Genomic DNA, 18,267 nt, shown 5'->3' on the forward strand with positions numbered 1-18,267 from the left:
ATATGAACCGAAATATCACGTAAAAAAAGAATTTTATTTGTTTTTTCTTAACTTATTACATTTGTAAATAACGCTTAGTGATGCATCAATGGCAAAGGTCAATTGAGGCTAATGATTGGGTTTAATGTATGTATATAAAGGTAATTATAAAAGGTCTCGGAAAAAATCTGGAATATATTTTTCCTTATATTCCTCTTAATTTTGTTTTTAGCTGAATTGTTTTTAATTTTTTTTTAAACTTTTCTTAATTTTTATAATGAGTGAACAAGCTTAAAAAACAATTATATTACAAAAACATATACCCACCTTGTATGTATGGAAAACATTTTTGATATCTGGAAAAATGAAAAGTTGAGAAAAATATCCAAAAATCCGGAAATATCTGGAAAAAGATAATCCTTGCATATATAAGGTGCACCAGTTTGGTTTTGCTTATTAGCTAATGCTGATTAATCAATGGCATTGGCCAATGGTTAAGCTAGTTAATTGGTTGCTGGTTACCAATAGCATAGACTAGTAGGTCAAGTCACTGCTGATGTGTAGGTACACGTTATATATGTAATTTACATCCTTAATATTATTATAATACCCTTATATAAATACATTAAACCTATTAATAGCCACAATTGGCCTTTGCCATCAGTAAATCACTATTAGCACTAATATCAAATGTACTTGTCATTTAAACTTTTTTACATAACCATCTTTCAAACTTTATAGGTGGTTTTTATAAAGTTATTATCATTTATCTTACCAGTTAAACATTATCTTTAGATTTGTTTAAGTATTAAAAATTAATAAAAAAGTTGCCTAGACCGTAATGCCCTTATACCTTAAAGCACAAAGTTGCTGTTAACTTTTTCATATTTTTGGTATGCACAAAAAGAAGTGTGTGTGTGTGCGTGCGCGCGCGCGTGGTGCATACATTTATTAAAAACACAACCACTTTAATAACATTTTTTATAGAAAAAAAAACACACCTTTGGGCGGAGACTGGGGAAAGTCTTTTCCAAGTACTAATTTCATTTTAAACAACCCTCCTTCATATGGTGTATCACCTATTAACATTAACAATACAAGCAAAATCAATTAAATTAAATTTATGTTTTAAAAACTAAAAATATTCAATCATCTTTAAACTAAAATAACATTTGAATAAAATATTATAACAAATATATTACTATAATAATTTGTTATAACCATATATTTGCTGTAACAACATAAAAATTTTTTAGTTTAAAAAACTGATTTGAATGTGATCAATGATTTTAAATGTACAACATATTCTAGCAAAGTGATCCAATATATATAAATGAATAATAAATAATATTCGTATAAATGATTTATAATATGTGAAATTTATTATTATTTATAATAATAATAAAATGTGTAATCGCTTTTTTACAACTAATAATGATTATTTGTTTTTAAAGAGTTAGTACCAAAAAAAAAGTATATATTTTAATTTATAATTTGTAACCATGAGCGAGATCTCGTCTTGTTCTCGTTTCTCGTGAGGAATGGGACTTCTCGTGAGAAACGAGAAATAGAAAATTCTCCCGAGAAGTAGAACGAGACTTAAATATTATATTATTTTCCAAATTAAAAATTATTATAATTTACAAAATGCTTAATAATTTGTTTTTTTAATTCATTAATATTTTGACTCCGTGATTTTAATAAATCTGCATGGCTTCTGGATTGCATGGCTTCTGTCCTACATCTAAAGAGTGCAATTATCAGCTTATGTGCAAATGAAGATATTTTTTCTTCAAAGACCATCAGTGCATCACAGTGGAAATCAATCGAGGGAGCAGTAGAAATTTTGGCATTACTTAAAGAAGCTACAGAAACGTGGTCGGCTGAGTCTATTCCAACAATTAACACCGTCACTGATTCTCTTTATTTAATCCATGACAAAGTTGATCAATTTATTGAGACGGATGGAAAAAATGGCTACGGTGTCTTGTATGCAAAAAACTTGAAAAGCTGCATTGAGAAAAGATTTCCTCTTTGTCACACTGGAAACTTATTGAGTGCTGCAGTAAACTACTTAAATCCTGCTTTAAAGGGACTTCACTTGAAGCTCTTCAAAAAATTTCAAACAACAAAAGAATGGTTAGCCTCACAGGTTAAGGATAATGTTGAGTGCCAACCTGTTGCGTGAGTCCTTTCAGCAGATTTGTCCCCTAATTCAAAACTGAAGCGCAAGTTTTACGTCAGACTTGAAACACAAGAGCCAACATCTGAACTGAATCCTATTTTGAGCGAAATGTGCCAGTATGAATATCTCCCTGATGCCAAAAAAGACTTTCCGATTCTTGATTGGTGAAAATTGCATTCAAATACATTGCCAGAACTCTCTTCATTAGCTAGACAAATTTTAGCTATTCCAGCAAGTTCAACTAAACCAGAGAGAGTTTTTAGCTCAGGTGGAAATGTCATCCGATCATCCAGACACAACTTACACCCAGAAAAAGTAGAACAACTCATCTTAATCAGAGAAAACATTGTCTTGTTGGAAAAGTTTGGCAAAAAAATTCTGAATTAATATTTGAAAAAGTTGTTTACATTTGAAAAATGTCATTTGTGTCTATTTGTCAAAACCATGTTTACATTTTTTTTTTACTTGGATTTTAATAAATTTGTTTTCTAAAATTATTAAATTTCTCATCTCGTCTCATTCTCACGAGAAGTACTAACTTCTCGTCTCGGTTTGAAAAAACCTAGTCTCGCTCATGGTTAATAATTTGCCGATAATGTAATATTTAAAATTTACAATAATTTGCCCACCTCAATTTTTTAGAGGTCAGCAAAAAAAAAATTGATACAAAGGTCTTACCATAAAACATAGAAACGAGGTCAAATTAAAAAAATATTATAAAAAATTTTTGCTGACCTTAAACACTTTTAGGTCGGCAGTTATGTCAGCATTGTCGAATGCTGACCCTAATTTGGAGGGCTGCTGATATAATTCATTAACCAATACACCATTATTTAATGTTCTCTATATAAATAAGCTTTGCCACTTATACTCCTCCCATCTTGTTTCATACAGTGCTCGAAGTGGGGCGGGGTGACATCCAGCCACCTTTTTATAAATCTCTATATATAACAATAATTAGGCGAGATGGTATTTTTAATTTACCAAATAACATCCTGTTACTTTTTTTTTTCTACTTTGAACAATGTATACATATAGACATCATTTATGCATATTCATGCGGTAGTGGTGTAGCGGTAGAGCGCTTGCCTCATAAGTAAGAAGTTCCGAGTTTGAACCCTACCACGTTTCTGATAGTAAAAGCTTTAGTTCCAAGTAGTAACACAAGCTTTATATTAACATAACTGTTTAAAGTGGTTTACATATTATAACATTTTTGTTTTTCTTTTACTTTTTTAAGTATCAATTTAAGTAAAAACAACTAAAAGTAATATCTTATTAGTATTAATGCATTACTTGCACATTACATTATACTTGCAACTTAGGCTATAAATTAAAACTTATGTTGTAAATTATAACTTATGCTATTTCAAACCCTACCAAACAAAAATATTTTGAGATATTTAAATATGAAATATATCATGTTAAAAAAATAGCAATTACAAAATAATGTACAAAATACAGTTTTGTACTAATGCAACTCTCCTTACTGCATATCGGGAGGCAGTAAGAGAAAGGAGGTGGGGGAGGGGGTGGTGGTGATAGAATTTATTTAAAAAAATTAATATTTCACAAATGGTTATTTTTGGAATTGATTCAAGCCCTGAAAAAAATCTTTTTTTGTTAAATATCGTTTATTTATAAAAATCTTTAGCATTATTTGGCTATATAGTACTATAGCATATTATATAGCTGCATAATATATAGCACAAACACAATGAAATAATTAAAATTTGATAAATATATTATTTTATTCAATCTAAATTGATTGGCAACCTTAAAAGAATTATTGCAAGCTCTAATCTGTAACAAAAAATTTTTTAAAATAACTTACATGGTCCTTCAATTGTTGCATGAATATCAGTAAGATCACCTTCATTTATAAAAATTTTAATTCCTTCAGGAGGATTTGACTGAAGAGAATGAAGCTGTTTTGCAACATCTCGCAGTATTTGTGGTGAAATATTCTCTGAATTTGAAACCTTTTAAAAGATATGCACCATTTTTAATAATTTACAAATCAAAATTGCTATAAAAAAAATGACTGTATTTCCTAAATATTTAAATTCAATAATAATAATGAAAATGATTTTTTAATATTTAAAACCAATTTATTAATAAAAAACAGTACATGTTTTGACTAAAACGAGTCATCTTCAGTTAAAATTAAATATTTAAAATTTGTTAAAATACATATGAAGGTGTTAAAAAAAAAAAACACAAAATATAATTATTTTGTACAAACTAATAAAAATATAATTACCAAAATTACAATAAAATCAATTAAAAAGTTTATCGTGTCATACTAAAGAAATAAGAAGTAACAAAAGAATAAAAAGATACTATGTGTATTAAGTAGCAGCTTAACAGAAAGTGTTATTTGAACCTTAACAGATTAACCATGTACAAATGACACTTTATGTTTAGCTGCTATTTTTTATACATATTGCGTATCTTTTTAACTTATTCTTTTGTTATTTCCTATTTCTTAAGTATGCCACAATAAACTTGATAAATAAATTGATTTTATTGTATTTTTGTAATTATATTATTAGTTAGTACAAGAATAAATATATTTTGTATAGTTTTTTTAAACACCTACTCAGGTATTTTAACAAATTTCAAATATTTAGTTTTAACATTTTAAATATCTAATTTTAAGATGACTAGTGTTAGTTGAAAATTGCTTTTATTAATAAAATGGTTTTAAAAATTAAAAAATTTGTCTTGTTTATGAAAATATATATATATATATATATATATATATATATATATATATATATATATATATATATATATATATATATATATATATATATATATATATATATATATAGATATATATATATATATATATATATATATATATATATATATATATATATATATATAGATATATATATATATATATTTATATATATATATATATGTATATTTATATATATATATATAGGTTTAAAATTCCCAAAAGTTCAAAAAGACCATAGTAAAAAAAATAAATAAATAAAAAAAACTTTTTAAAAATAAGAAACTTTTTTTAACTTAGTATGTAAAATACGACTTAATCAAAGCAAAAATAATAGATACAAGATATTCATTAACTTTAATAAAAATTGAGTTTTAAAATTTTTATTTACTGTTAAAATTTCTAAACTATGCTAAACAAATTTTTAAAGAAATTTTATGTATAAAAACTCTAAAATAGTGTGTGTATATATATATACAAAACCTACCCAGGAAGCACATGCGTGTTTGTTCATGTTTAAAGTAATTTTTTTAGACTAACTGACCACGGCAATTCGCATATTTTAATTTATAAAGCGCTTCAATTTTAAATTTCAAAAAAAAAAATTTTTTAATTTTCATAAAAGTTTTATACAACTTTTGTATTCTTTTTTTTTTGTTGTTGAAAAAAAACTTTTCTAACGAATTGACAAAAAAAACTTTTATAACAATTTAACAACAATTAAAAGTTTTGATATGCAATTTATTCATGATTTTTATCAGTCCATATAATTAAGAAACTAATTTGCTATGTACACTAGAACTATAAGAATTTTTGTTATTTTTTTTTTCTTACGTTTGTTCTTTTATTACGTATATTATTTGTGTTAATGTCTAAATTATTTGACGAAAAAATTCTTAATACTTATATAATAGGAAAATACAATAATAACTGATCTCATCAGTTATTTTTGTTATATTAGTTCAAGTGATTTTTAACACGGTTTAAAATTTAATTATAACACGATACTTAAAAATACATCTTTCTTTAAGCCATTCAATTAAATGATCAGCAATTATCTCTGCAAGTTTGTTCAAATTTGAACTTCAGGAACAAAATGGAATAGATAATTTCCAACAGGTTCACTGCAAAGTACAATATTCTTCTTTTATTAAACCTGGGAGTTTTCTGCCTTCAACATCAAAAAAAATTTTAGTATCAACTTTTCTACCATAAAAAAAATTCAACTCAAACCATTATTGTTTGTATTGTGAGGTCGACTCTTTTCCATTATTTTGTTTGAGTTTGCTTAACTTTGTTGTGGTCAATAATTAAGCAGTGTGTCCTTGCTTAACTATTGAAAAACAAGAAAAACAAGATGATCTACAGTAGAGTATCTATAATATTTTCCACTAATCTCCTTTAAATATAGGCCATACTTAAAAATATCTCTGGAAGTTGGAAGTTCTGATGGAAGATACTCTGTACTTTTTCCAATGAAGTTACTAAGCTGACAAGCATAGTGGAGTGTGTATTAAAAAATGGAGAGTGTGTATTAAAAACATAGTTGTTGTTTACACATTGTTTAAACTAATTTTTGAAATGCATCATTTTGGGCACTAAGTTAAATTTTAGTAGATGCTACATGGTTTGGTAAATAAATGCAATCTTTTTTGGAGATTACGGCAAACTTTAGTTCAAGAATAAAAGCCCAAAAAAATAATAGTTTAAGGGTGAAAAAAAGTAGCACAAATATATATATATTTTTTTTTCAAAAAAAAATATATTTTTTTAAGTTTTGCATACTAATTTACACACAAAAAAATACTAGCCATCATCAAATTTCAAAAAAAAGTGAAAATTGACACACTCTACTAGATATCCACAACAGCATTTAAAATTTTTTAAGTTTTTGCAACGGTTTGTTTATTTTTTTTGTTTGTATCAACAACTGATTGCCTTCAGGCATGAAACTTTAAATCTTGCTAATCTGTTGTTTTTATTCATCTAAATAAAAAATATATATATATACAGGGCTCAAATAAGGCATATCGTGATAGCTCTTCACACCTTCGCAATGAGTTTTTTTTTAAAAGAAACATTTTCACAATTTTTTTTTTTTTTTTGTTATTTTGTTTATTTATTAATTTTTTAATTTTGCATTTTTTATTCATCTTAAAAGAAATGTTTCTGTTTTTTATTAGGGGTCATAAAGTTAAAAATCAGGCTAAAATTATCTTTTGAATAGGAAAAATTCAGGCTAAAATTATCTTTTGAATAGAAGTATGATCACTAGCTTTCTTGCGCGGAGATTTTCATTCAACATAAAGCGCTTTTGAATTTAAATTACTTTAAATCTCTGCATAAAAGCCAATCATAATTTTAGTTATATTTAATTTGATTTACTTAATGGATAAAAATACATCACAGTAAATTAACCTATAAACTAAATCAAAACAACTAGTTAGGTTACTAAACTAATAAATTTACTTAATATACCCAAAGACCCGCAAAGACTTGTTAGCCATACAAATTTTTCTATTTATATCTTATTTTTTTATTTATACTTGTTAAAATTTTTTTATTTATACTTGTTAAAATTATTTTTTAGGTAAAAGCTTGATATGCTGTTAACACATATCAAGCTTTTACCTAAAAATAATTTTAACAAGTAATCTTGAATAGAATATGAAAAATGCAATAAAATATTTTTATTTTATTTAAGGCGATATCAATATTAAACATTTTCTATAAATACACAAGTGTCTCTAGGATTTTTTTTCAAAAAAAAAATCCATTTGAACAAATGAATTTTAGCCTTCTAAAATTCTCTTATTCAAATAATTTTGCAATTGAAATTTAAAAATAAAAAAAAATTTAAAAGAATTTTAACGCTCAATAATTATAAATTTAATTGCAGCGACGACCGTAAAACTTAGTAGCATAGAGAAGAGCATTCCTTACAAGTTAAACGTAAATCTAGCTACAGTTAAATATTTAGAACATGATGCACGAGGAAGAAGATTTCATTTAAATCGTAAATATTTTGAATAGTTAATTATTTTTTGTTTCTTGAAGAAAGTTTTAAAAGTAGAAACTTTCTATTGCAATCATTAGACCAATGATTATTGGTCTAATGCATTGAACTTAAAACCATTGCAATGAAAAAATTATTTATACTTAAATTTTTAATAGTATGCTAGATCAATAAGTTAGAAAAAAGTTTTATCTAATGTTTTTTTGTTTTGATCTTACTTGTTTGGTTTATAGATACATGTTTTTGTGAAAATATGAAGTTTAAAGTTTTATGACAATAGTACTTTAATTAATTAATTTAAACAATTCTATTAATTTACTTTGTTTTATTTTAAACCCATTTTATGTTATTAACGTTATAAATGGTATAAAACAACAACTGTTTAAACAGTGTAGTATTAATTATATTACTTGCTCATTAAATTATAACTTGCTCATTACAACTACAACTTAAACTTTAAATTATAACTTAAGCTGTAAACTATAACGCCATTTTAAACTCCATTAAACCTGAAAATTATGAGATGATATATAAATAGGCAGTTGCATAAAAAATTTAAACTAAATATTTTGATTTCAAAGAATGTTAAGATAAAAGAGATGTCAAATGCTGCACATTGATACCAAATTTATGTTTCTAGCCCAATTAGAAGCAAAGTTATACTAATTTAAGTGATTAAAATTAAAGATGGACATCTTAACAAAGAATATAGTCTATATTCTTGTGGAATACACAAAACTAGGAATATAGTCTATACATTAACATAATAAACATTTATTATATAACATGTTATATATTTTACTTATTATTGAAACTGAATGAATATCCACTTTTTAAAATGTTTTTCTTCTATATTATATAGAAAAAACAAAACATTTTAAAAAGTTGGTCTTTATTCACAGTTTTAAAATTATGTAAAACCTATACCAAGTTATATAATAAAAAATGTTTATTATATTAATCTTTATTTACATATATCACTCTTTTGTTCATGTTTTTTTTTTAGTTGCATTTTTTTTTTATATTTTGCCTGAAATAAAATACGTCTTAGGAAGTAATATCAAAAAATTAGAAACTATTGAGAATAAGAGATCGACCGACATGTAAGCTAGAGGTGGAATATTGGCAAAGTAAAATTGATCAAAAAAAAATTTTTCGCGATTAGATTTTTTTGCCTTAATTCGAGCCCTGATATATATATATATATATATATATATATATATATATATATATATATATATATATATATATATATATACATATAATGTATATTTCTAGGAATGAGTTTTTTGTAAATTTGTACATATTTTGGAATGTCTATTTTGTTTCAATTTTTTAATATTAAGTAAATAATTCAAATTTTTAATATTAAGTAAATAAATTTAATATTACATTTTGATTATCCTTAAACATAAATAATTTCTTTTCTCTACATTTGTATAAATGAGATAAAATACGTTAATTTTTTATTTATTTATTATTTCTTAAAACAGTGGCTTTGTGAATAATAATTTTTTTACTTTTAAAAAGTTAAACAAAAATAAAAATACTACAAACAAAAAATATTATTTAATGCAAAAAAAACAAAAAGACTCAAGTTAATTACTTTACCAGCGCTTTTTTTTTGTGAAGAACAAAGATTTAAGTTTCCAAGTACCATTTATTAAAAATATATCTTTGCGCTTTCACTTGCCTTATGAAAAACAAAAGCATACGCTTTATAAATATTTTTGATGCAGTGTTATAAGTTATAACATATTTACAAGGAATTTAATTTTTGTAAAAAATAGAAAAGAAGGGCAAAAAACCAAGAAAAAAAAAATTAATTTTTTTAAATTTAAATAACTTTTTTAATCAAAATTCTTTCTTAAATAAAGTTTTCTGTTTTTACTTTATTGATATCACACAGTCTGTTAATTATATTAAGGCTGATGTAACTATTATAAAATGTTTTTTTTCAAAAATAAAACTTATAAATAAAATAAAACATTGCAAGAATTATATTGCTTCAAGAGTAAATACTTGTAATAATTAATTAAAAAACTTCTATGGATATAACTCTATAATTAATTTTTCAATACAATATATCGAGGAATCAAAGATATTTATACTTATATATAAATATATTATACATGGGATAGACGATATAAAGATAATAAAGATCTAAACTCCCCAAAATACTACTTTGAAAAATTAATAATAGAGTTACATCCATAAGAAGTTTTTTAATTATAAAAAAATAAAATCTTTATATAAAGAGACTTTTAAGTTTGTTTAATTAATTTTTTTTTTTTTAATTTTCAATAAAATCAAACATTATAACAAAACAAAAACAAACAAAAAATATCAAAAGTAACGCTAATATATAAATTAAAATTTAACATGTACTATTAGGGCTGTTCATTATGCTAATTTGTTTCCAGAACATAGCTAATTGAAGTTTTTCCTACTCAACTATATCATATTGTGGTTCAAAAATATTTTTTAATAAATTTTATTATTTGCCCTGAAGGTCCCTTAAAGCCCCTACACATTTGGCAAGTCCCTAATATTATTAAAAAAATATATATTCAAAAATATGTCAACCTGGTACTCAAAAGAAGCAAAATTTTAAAAATTAGGATCATATTTTATAAAAAACAGCTTAAAATACTTATTTTTAAAAGCATTGTAAATACTAACTTTTTTTTCATTTTTATGTTTAAAAACCATAGTTTTTATTCAATAAAAACCTAAATTGTTATTTTTATAAAAATAATTTTTTATTTCTAAAAGATTTTGCTTCTTTTGAATACCAGGTCAACATATTTTTATATAATTTTTTTAAATAATATTAGGGACCTGTCAAATGTTTGGGGGCTTTGAGGGACTTCAGGGTAAATAATAAAATTTAGTGAAAAATATTTTTGAACAAACAATATAATAGTCGAATGGGAAAAACTTCAATCAGCTTTGTTCTGAAAACAAATTAGCATACTGAACAGCCTTAATGTACACATTTTCAGTTAATAATTTTTTGTTTTGTTTTTAATTTTTTTTTTTAAATCGGTTATTACTTTTTTAAACATATACTAAAAACTTTCCAAAATTTTTAGTACTTGTTAACAATGTTTACTAAAAAATAATTTTTTGTTCTTAGACTAATTTATTTTTTAAGATTTTAAATACTAGACAATTAATTTTTTTTTTACCAAAATTTAAACATATAACAAGTTTATAGAAATGTGTTCTTTATAAAAGTGTTATATAACTGTTTCAAGTATAAATAGTCTGTGAAGATCTTTAAAAATATGTTTAACGGTCTTTCAAATGCTCTTACATTCACTTTTTTTTTCGTTTACTTTCCTTTTTTAGGTAATAATTATTTTTTTCTTCAGCTGAATTTTATGTCATGATTGCGTTTTAACAATTTTTCTTTTTAAATTATAATTAAATTTAAAAACAATTCAAATAAATAATTTTCTTTATTTTTGAAATAACATAAAATTTAACAAAAACATTTATACCGTAGACATCTTCTACTGAACGCTTGCAAAACTTTAGTGAATAGTGCGAAATTCAGTAAAACTGTTGAAAAAGCGCATTTCGAATTTTATATCTGGAGAATGGAGCGAGTTTAACCACCAATTAAAATTTAATATGGTCCATTAGTTTTGAGCAAAAATATTTGATATCACTAGTAAGGTTCCAAAATACCAATCCCGAAAAATTTAGACTTCTTTGTAAGCAAATATAATATAATATAGTAATACAATATATATACACTCATAAAACAAGTTTTAAGCTGAACAACGGTAGATGTAACAGATGTAAACTCGACAACAGTAGCTTTAACAATTCTAGCTACTTTTAGTTAGCAATAACAACAATATAGTAATAACAATGGTTAAAATTATTGTAAATAAACTTAAAATTTAAATGATATTGAAAATACTGTGTTTTTGAAATTACTCACATCACTAACATTGATTGTTGCTTGAGAAAACGTATCTTGTAATTGCGGTTAGGAATAACCTCTTGAAAGACTATTAACATAAAAATAGATAGCAGCTGTGGCGTAGGGGCTAGAATGCTGGCTTAAGTCAACGCCCATAACCACGTTAAAGTCGAAAAAGTGTACACCATATTCTGGGCCGATCAAACTAAATTTGCTTTTAGCTAGGAAAATAATTCCGTTCTAATCACCAGTGGTCTAATTTTCTTAGGTTTGCCCTAAAAATGTTAATTAAGTTTGATTTTTGAGTTGGTAATTATTTTCTTGCTTACCGTGTAGCACATAAGTTTGCATCTTTGAGAAGCTTGTTGATTGTTTGTCTGCTAATATGCATTCTAAACGTATCGTACAAGCCTACTTACCTTGCGAATATAAAAAATGCATACGAATTTTTTTTTTTAAATAAAAAAAAAACAACTAACTTGAAATTTAATTTTCTATGACAAAATTATCAACAACAAAAAAATTATTTTCTATTTTTTAAGGCATCCTTGGAGCACCCTAACAACCACAAAAAAATGTAAATCTGAAACTTTGACAACTATAGATAATATACATTTTAACTCTGGCAATTAATTGAACATCAAACATTTTTCTTTGCAACGGAAAAATTACATCTTTCTTAAGAATGTTCTGATCTAGTAATATCAAGATTATCATCATTACTGTCTAACTATGTTTCTTGCAAAATATAACTATGGTTTGTTGACAAGAGAAATTTTAACAACTCCACAAGGCCATTACAAGTATGACAGAGACTTTTGGAAATAGGGCAAAGGAGGTTGTTTTTTTTTTTTTTGGAAGAAGGGCATTAAGACAACTTTTTTTATTTAACGTCTAGATTTTTCTAATGAAATAAATGACTTTTGCGAAGTTCAAATTTTTTTTTTCCAAATGGCATACAACATATTTTTATACCAGGTATAACACCTTATAAGGAAAAATAACTATATAAAGATTTCATATAGTGTCAATACTGGTATGAAGATAAAAAGAATAATTGAAACAAAAAAGAAAAAGGAGCTAATATAACCTGGTCTTATTGCCCCCTTTTTCTTTTTTTATATTTAATCTATTTATTTTGACCAAGACTTATCGCAAATGTTAAATTTCCATTTGATAACTTGAATTTAATCTCTTTATGCAATTAAAGTGCCTTTGGCATTGTAAAAAATGTCAAATATGCAATAACACACCCATTTATTCCTTTTATCTATACTTAAATAATTACTACTACCTTCAATTAATGATCACTACTATCTCCAATTAATGGAAATTTTTTATTATATTATAGTTTCTTTATTAGAAATAAACTAATATAAGAAAATCTAAAATAAATATCCTTTTAAGAGAATAAACCACATTTTTGTAAAAGGTGAACAATTTTTTATACAGAACTTACAGCTATATAGAAGCAAATAGGGTTTCTCATTTCCCGTAAAAATTAAATTCCCGGGATTTCGAGGCAAAAACGTTTCATTTCTGGGATCACGGGAAATCCCGGGATTAGGTAACAAGCAAGAATATATCTAATTACCCCACCTAATTGGATATATTCTTGCTTGAAAATGTGTAAACTCAAAAAAATACATATAAAATGCGTTTTTGATATTATTATTTTTGATAAGAAAAAGATAAAGAAATTAAATACAAAATAATTTTCTCAAAACAAAACAAATTTAAACTTCATTTACATTAATTTTATAAAAGTATAAAATAACTTTTTTAAAAAACATAAATTGTCAATAGCGCCATCACTGAACGAAGACCGAATTTTCGTAATAAAAAGACCTGCCGCCGAAAAAGCTTTTTCCGACGTGATTGATGTCGGTGGAATTGTTAATAGAGCATTATATAAATTGTCTAAATTATTTGTACGCTTTTCCGTTGCATAAAAAATACACATTTCTTTTGTAATGTTTTTAACGACATATAATACTTCTTCTGGACTCTCAAACTTTCGCAAAACCTCTAGTATACAGTAATACATCCTCTTCATCAAGTAGGGTTGCTTTGCGTCAGCCAAGTCTTTCAATTCCGAGTTTTTATTGGTTGTAACGCCGTTACTACAGTTTGCACAACTAAACGTCTCTCCTCCGAATATTGTTTGCACAGCTAAACGTCTCTCCTCCGAATATTTTCCGAATATTGTTGTGTTTAAAATCCATGAATGCTTTTAATATACATGTTTTTAATGCAATAAATTGCTCCGACATTGCAGGAAGATTGTTCCACCTTATCTTTACATCCAATATTAACTTAAGTTCTTTATTGTTTTCATATTTTACGTATTTTTGTAAATTTCATTTCAGAGTGGTGGTTTACAAAAAATTTGTACAATTCTCCGGACCTTTTGACTTGTTTATGAGTCTAAAAATGTTATCTAATAATTCATTAGTGAGCTCATTGTCTCTTAAATTGACTGTAAATCCACTGAAGTTGTAAAATCGATTTCTTCAGCCTTGTCATCTTAAATCTTATTTTCTGTCGGATGTCGGCTGTCGGATATTTTCTGTCGGATGTCGGATACATTACATTCACTGCCCGATGAATTTAAAATCATTAATTTTTTGTATAAAATATATCAAAAACTGCTAAATGAAGCCTTTGTCATAACAAAGTTAGTGCTTTATTCCGCCTAATCTTCCAAATTTTTTCATTACTGATGTACCGTCATTTACACCGGAAATTATATGCTTCTTTGCAGATAAATTAAATTCGGATAATCTATTTTCAACCGCAGTTTTTTCAGTTGGAAGCAACCCAATATTCGAATCATGCCTAAGTTTCAAAGCGTAACTATTGAATGTATATTTAAGTTTAAATAACGAAAATTTTTTAAAGATGTGTATTCGTCCATCGAAATAAAGAATCTTGAGCCACCTTGAATTTGCATTACCATTTCCTTAACCGCTCCTTGCTTTGATTCATGGCATTGACTTTTTACCAAATTCATTACGTGTGAAAGGTTTTTCGGCAGTATCGTGCCTTTATCTGACACAGTTTTTCTTCTAAATCCAGATTTTGCAGTAGCATTGATAGAAAAGCCATCTACAGCCATTTTTAAAACAATTTCTTCTACAGATTCCTTTTTTATAATGGACGTAATTTTACGTTGAACATTTCTAACTTAAAAATGTGTCATTAAGGCTTTTTTTTTTAATTACTTTAATTTCATCTTCTTTGTGAAGATTTTTTAAATGGCGAATAAGATCACTTGTTTAAAATCCTTTACACATTATTGTAGTTTAACACATATTACAAGTGGAAGATTCTGTATTTTTATCTTTTGTAAAATTTTGCCATGCCTTAGATCCACAGGGCAAGATGCAGTATTTTTATTATATTGTTTATAAAAATTAAAATAGAATAAAATATACTAAATTATAAAATTATGTTATCTACAATTTAATTCAATAAATATGTGCTGATAGTAGATATTACATAAAATATTTTGAATTAATTACTAAACATATATTTTAAAATTTACTTACTTGGTTTTTCACTTCCTTGTTTTTGTTTATACTAAACTGATTAAAAGTTAAAGTTAAATGCAAAATAACCATAAACAAGTTACAAAATGCAGCTGTTCATTGTAAATTTGTTCATTGTAATTTCTTGTAATTGTGGTTTTTTATTAGATTGGTCACCGATATTTTGCAGTTTTGGTTAGTGTAAAATACTATTATTGAATTTGATTTATAGATTGATTTGATTTATTTATTTAAATTCCATATGTTGTAACTTAATATATAAGAATAAATTTTTATAACATATTTTTTATAACAAATAAAAGTTAATTTAAATTTTATTTTAATTTAATTTTTATATGTTGTAAGTTACAAAATATAAAACTTAAATTAATAAGTCAAATCAATTTGTAAATCAAATTCTATCTGGAACACAAAACTGCGATCTATCTGGAACACAAAACTGCGAAATATTGGTGATTTAAATGCCATCTACTCAATTTTCCAGATTTTTACCGAAATTTGTTACAAGAGGGAAAAAGAAGTAAATAGTATTCAAATATTAAAACCTGTTGTAACCTTAAGTTTTCATTCTAAAACATCAGAAAATTATGCCGACATCCAGGCTTGGACTGGGTTGCCGGGATAGCGCGAGATTCCCGTTGCACCGGTTGCCATAAAAAAAGATAACATATTTTTAATTAGGCTACATTTATTTTCCGTTGATTATTATAATCAACGGTAAATTACGCTAAAAACATAATAAAAAAGGGCTTTTTTAGTATATATTGGAGTTTTTATTTGAAACGATTTTGGAGTTATGTTACTTGATAGTGCGGCCGTGGCGCAGTGGTTAGAGCGCTTGCTTTATAAGCAGGAGATCCAGGTTCGAAACGAGTTCTGGACAAATTTTCGCGTCACGGTAAGGAAGGAGGCGTGAACTTCCTGGTTAAATGCACTTCCGCGGTGCTCTGTGACAAGACCGTTAGGACTTCTTGGGGCACCTAAAATAGAAATTGAAAAAAATATATATATATACTTTTGAAAAAAAACGGTTTGATTTTTTGCGTTAGCATTTCAAATCTTGAGACTTTTTGGTATCATAGTAAATCTTTATATATAAAAAAAAAATGAGCCAGGCCAACCCTCCCAGTAAACAGAGATTGGTTCAGAATTAGTCGAAATCGGTCAAAAAATAGATAAAACGTTCAGCGACATATTATTGACTAAAGATTGAAGCTTGATTTGAAATATATATTTCAAACTTTTTTATATATACGTTTACTAAACGTCGATCTAACGTTTAGAATATCGACTTAAATTAGTCAATATTGTAAACCTTTAATCGACCTTAATTAAACGTAACATTTAAAGATTTAAAATCTACGCTTTAAATCTTTTAATTTATACGTTTATTAAACGTCAATCAAACGTTTACAATATTGACTAATATAAGTTGTTATTCTAAACGTTTGATCGACGTTTAATAAACGTTTATTATATTGTAATATAGTACCGGTTTTTACACCCATTTAAAACAAACATGACATACATTTAAAACAACCATGACATTTATTCAAAACACCGTACCAATCAATTAAAACAATTTAATTTTCAATTAAAACATTTAACGCATGCGCAATCTCAACATTCTCATGCGCAATTCTCAACAGGTTTTATTTATATATTTATTTATTTAAATTTATTTTTTATTAATATTGTATTAATTTATTTTAATTTCATGGAATTTATTTTAAATTTGTTTAAATGGATGTTTGTTTTAAATGGATGTAAAAACCGGTAATATAGCCATTGGTCAGAAGACTCACATAACAGCGTAAGTCACGCGGTTTAAATAGGCATAATTAAAACGAAATAAAAAAAATTAATAAAAAATTACTTTTTATTGGCTAAATAATTAATTTAGATGCGTTTACAATATTCACTTCCTTACAACAACTGAAAGCAAAACGACTGATTAATAAATAATAAACAAGTGTCGGGAGCTAAAAAGTTAAAAATCTCTTACCGCGACAATCTACCTTCCTAAATGCCAACAACTTAATGGGCTCAGATGTTTTAGAAATTATTGATTGCAACATTGACACAGTTAAAAAAAATGAGTTGCTGATCTCTCGTTATGAAAGTCCTGCTGCAAGAACCTTTTTCGCAAGTTTTATAAACAGTTTAAATTCATTTTGTAAGCGCTAGTATGGCAGTGTAACAGTAGGTATTTATCTTTGCATTTATCATTAGGTTTAATTAATAAGTTTTTTTTTTTTAATTTTAGATGCATTTTAGCTTAATTTAGTTACATTTGCTAAAGAAAATTGGTAGAACAGACCTGGTAAAAGCCACTGCATATAATATGGCGCGACGTTACAAAATTTTCAATGTTTATTTTTGTCAAAAATTAGCATGGATGGTACAGGAAATTTCGGAAACTTCCATTCAGAAATTTCACTATATGTGAAGTTGTTCTAAGTAATTCCAATTTTGATTTATGAATGTACATTTAAATTATTTTAATTAAATTTAAAATTAATGCCAACTATTTTACCCTAGTTTTTTGTGGTTACAAATCAGGTTACGAAATCAGACGATCAGGATAAAAAGTAGAGGATGATGTTGCACAAACAGGCGCATGATAAACAAGTGGTAGACGGTATTCAAGGAAGATTTTTGATAAGGCATAAACCGGTGATCCAAAATATTTGTTTATGAGTTTATTAATTTTATAAGTAATCTTTGACTTAATCTTAATGTAAACTTTTATTTTCTGCTGGGATTATATTTAAAAAATATTTGATAGAAATTTTCTAATACAATATTTCCACTGCCAAAAGCTTGATCATTTAATTTTTTTTAATTATCGAA

At 25.7% G+C, this 18,267-nt stretch overlaps 1 protein-coding gene across 1 annotated transcript in view; it reads right to left on the reverse strand.

The window, feature by feature from the left end:
* The window catches only part of LOC100209693 (ubiquitin-conjugating enzyme E2 S), a 32,238-nt gene extending 20,717 nt beyond the window's left edge, over positions 1–11,521 (reverse strand). Inside the window, exons 1-3 of the mRNA XM_065803037.1 lie at positions 11,433–11,521; positions 3,999–4,146; positions 981–1,058 (exon numbers count right to left, since the gene is read on the reverse strand). Of these exons, the coding sequence (XP_065659109.1) occupies positions 981–1,058; positions 3,999–4,146; positions 11,433–11,441 (235 nt within the window). The 5' untranslated portion in view covers positions 11,442–11,521. The remainder of the gene's footprint in view (positions 1–980; positions 1,059–3,998; positions 4,147–11,432) is intronic.
* Positions 11,522–18,267: the final 6,746 nt, after the last annotated feature.

Source organism: Hydra vulgaris, chromosome 08 (assembly GCF_038396675.1).
Source record: "Hydra vulgaris chromosome 08, alternate assembly HydraT2T_AEP".
NCBI lineage: Eukaryota > Metazoa > Cnidaria > Hydrozoa > Anthoathecata > Hydridae > Hydra > Hydra vulgaris.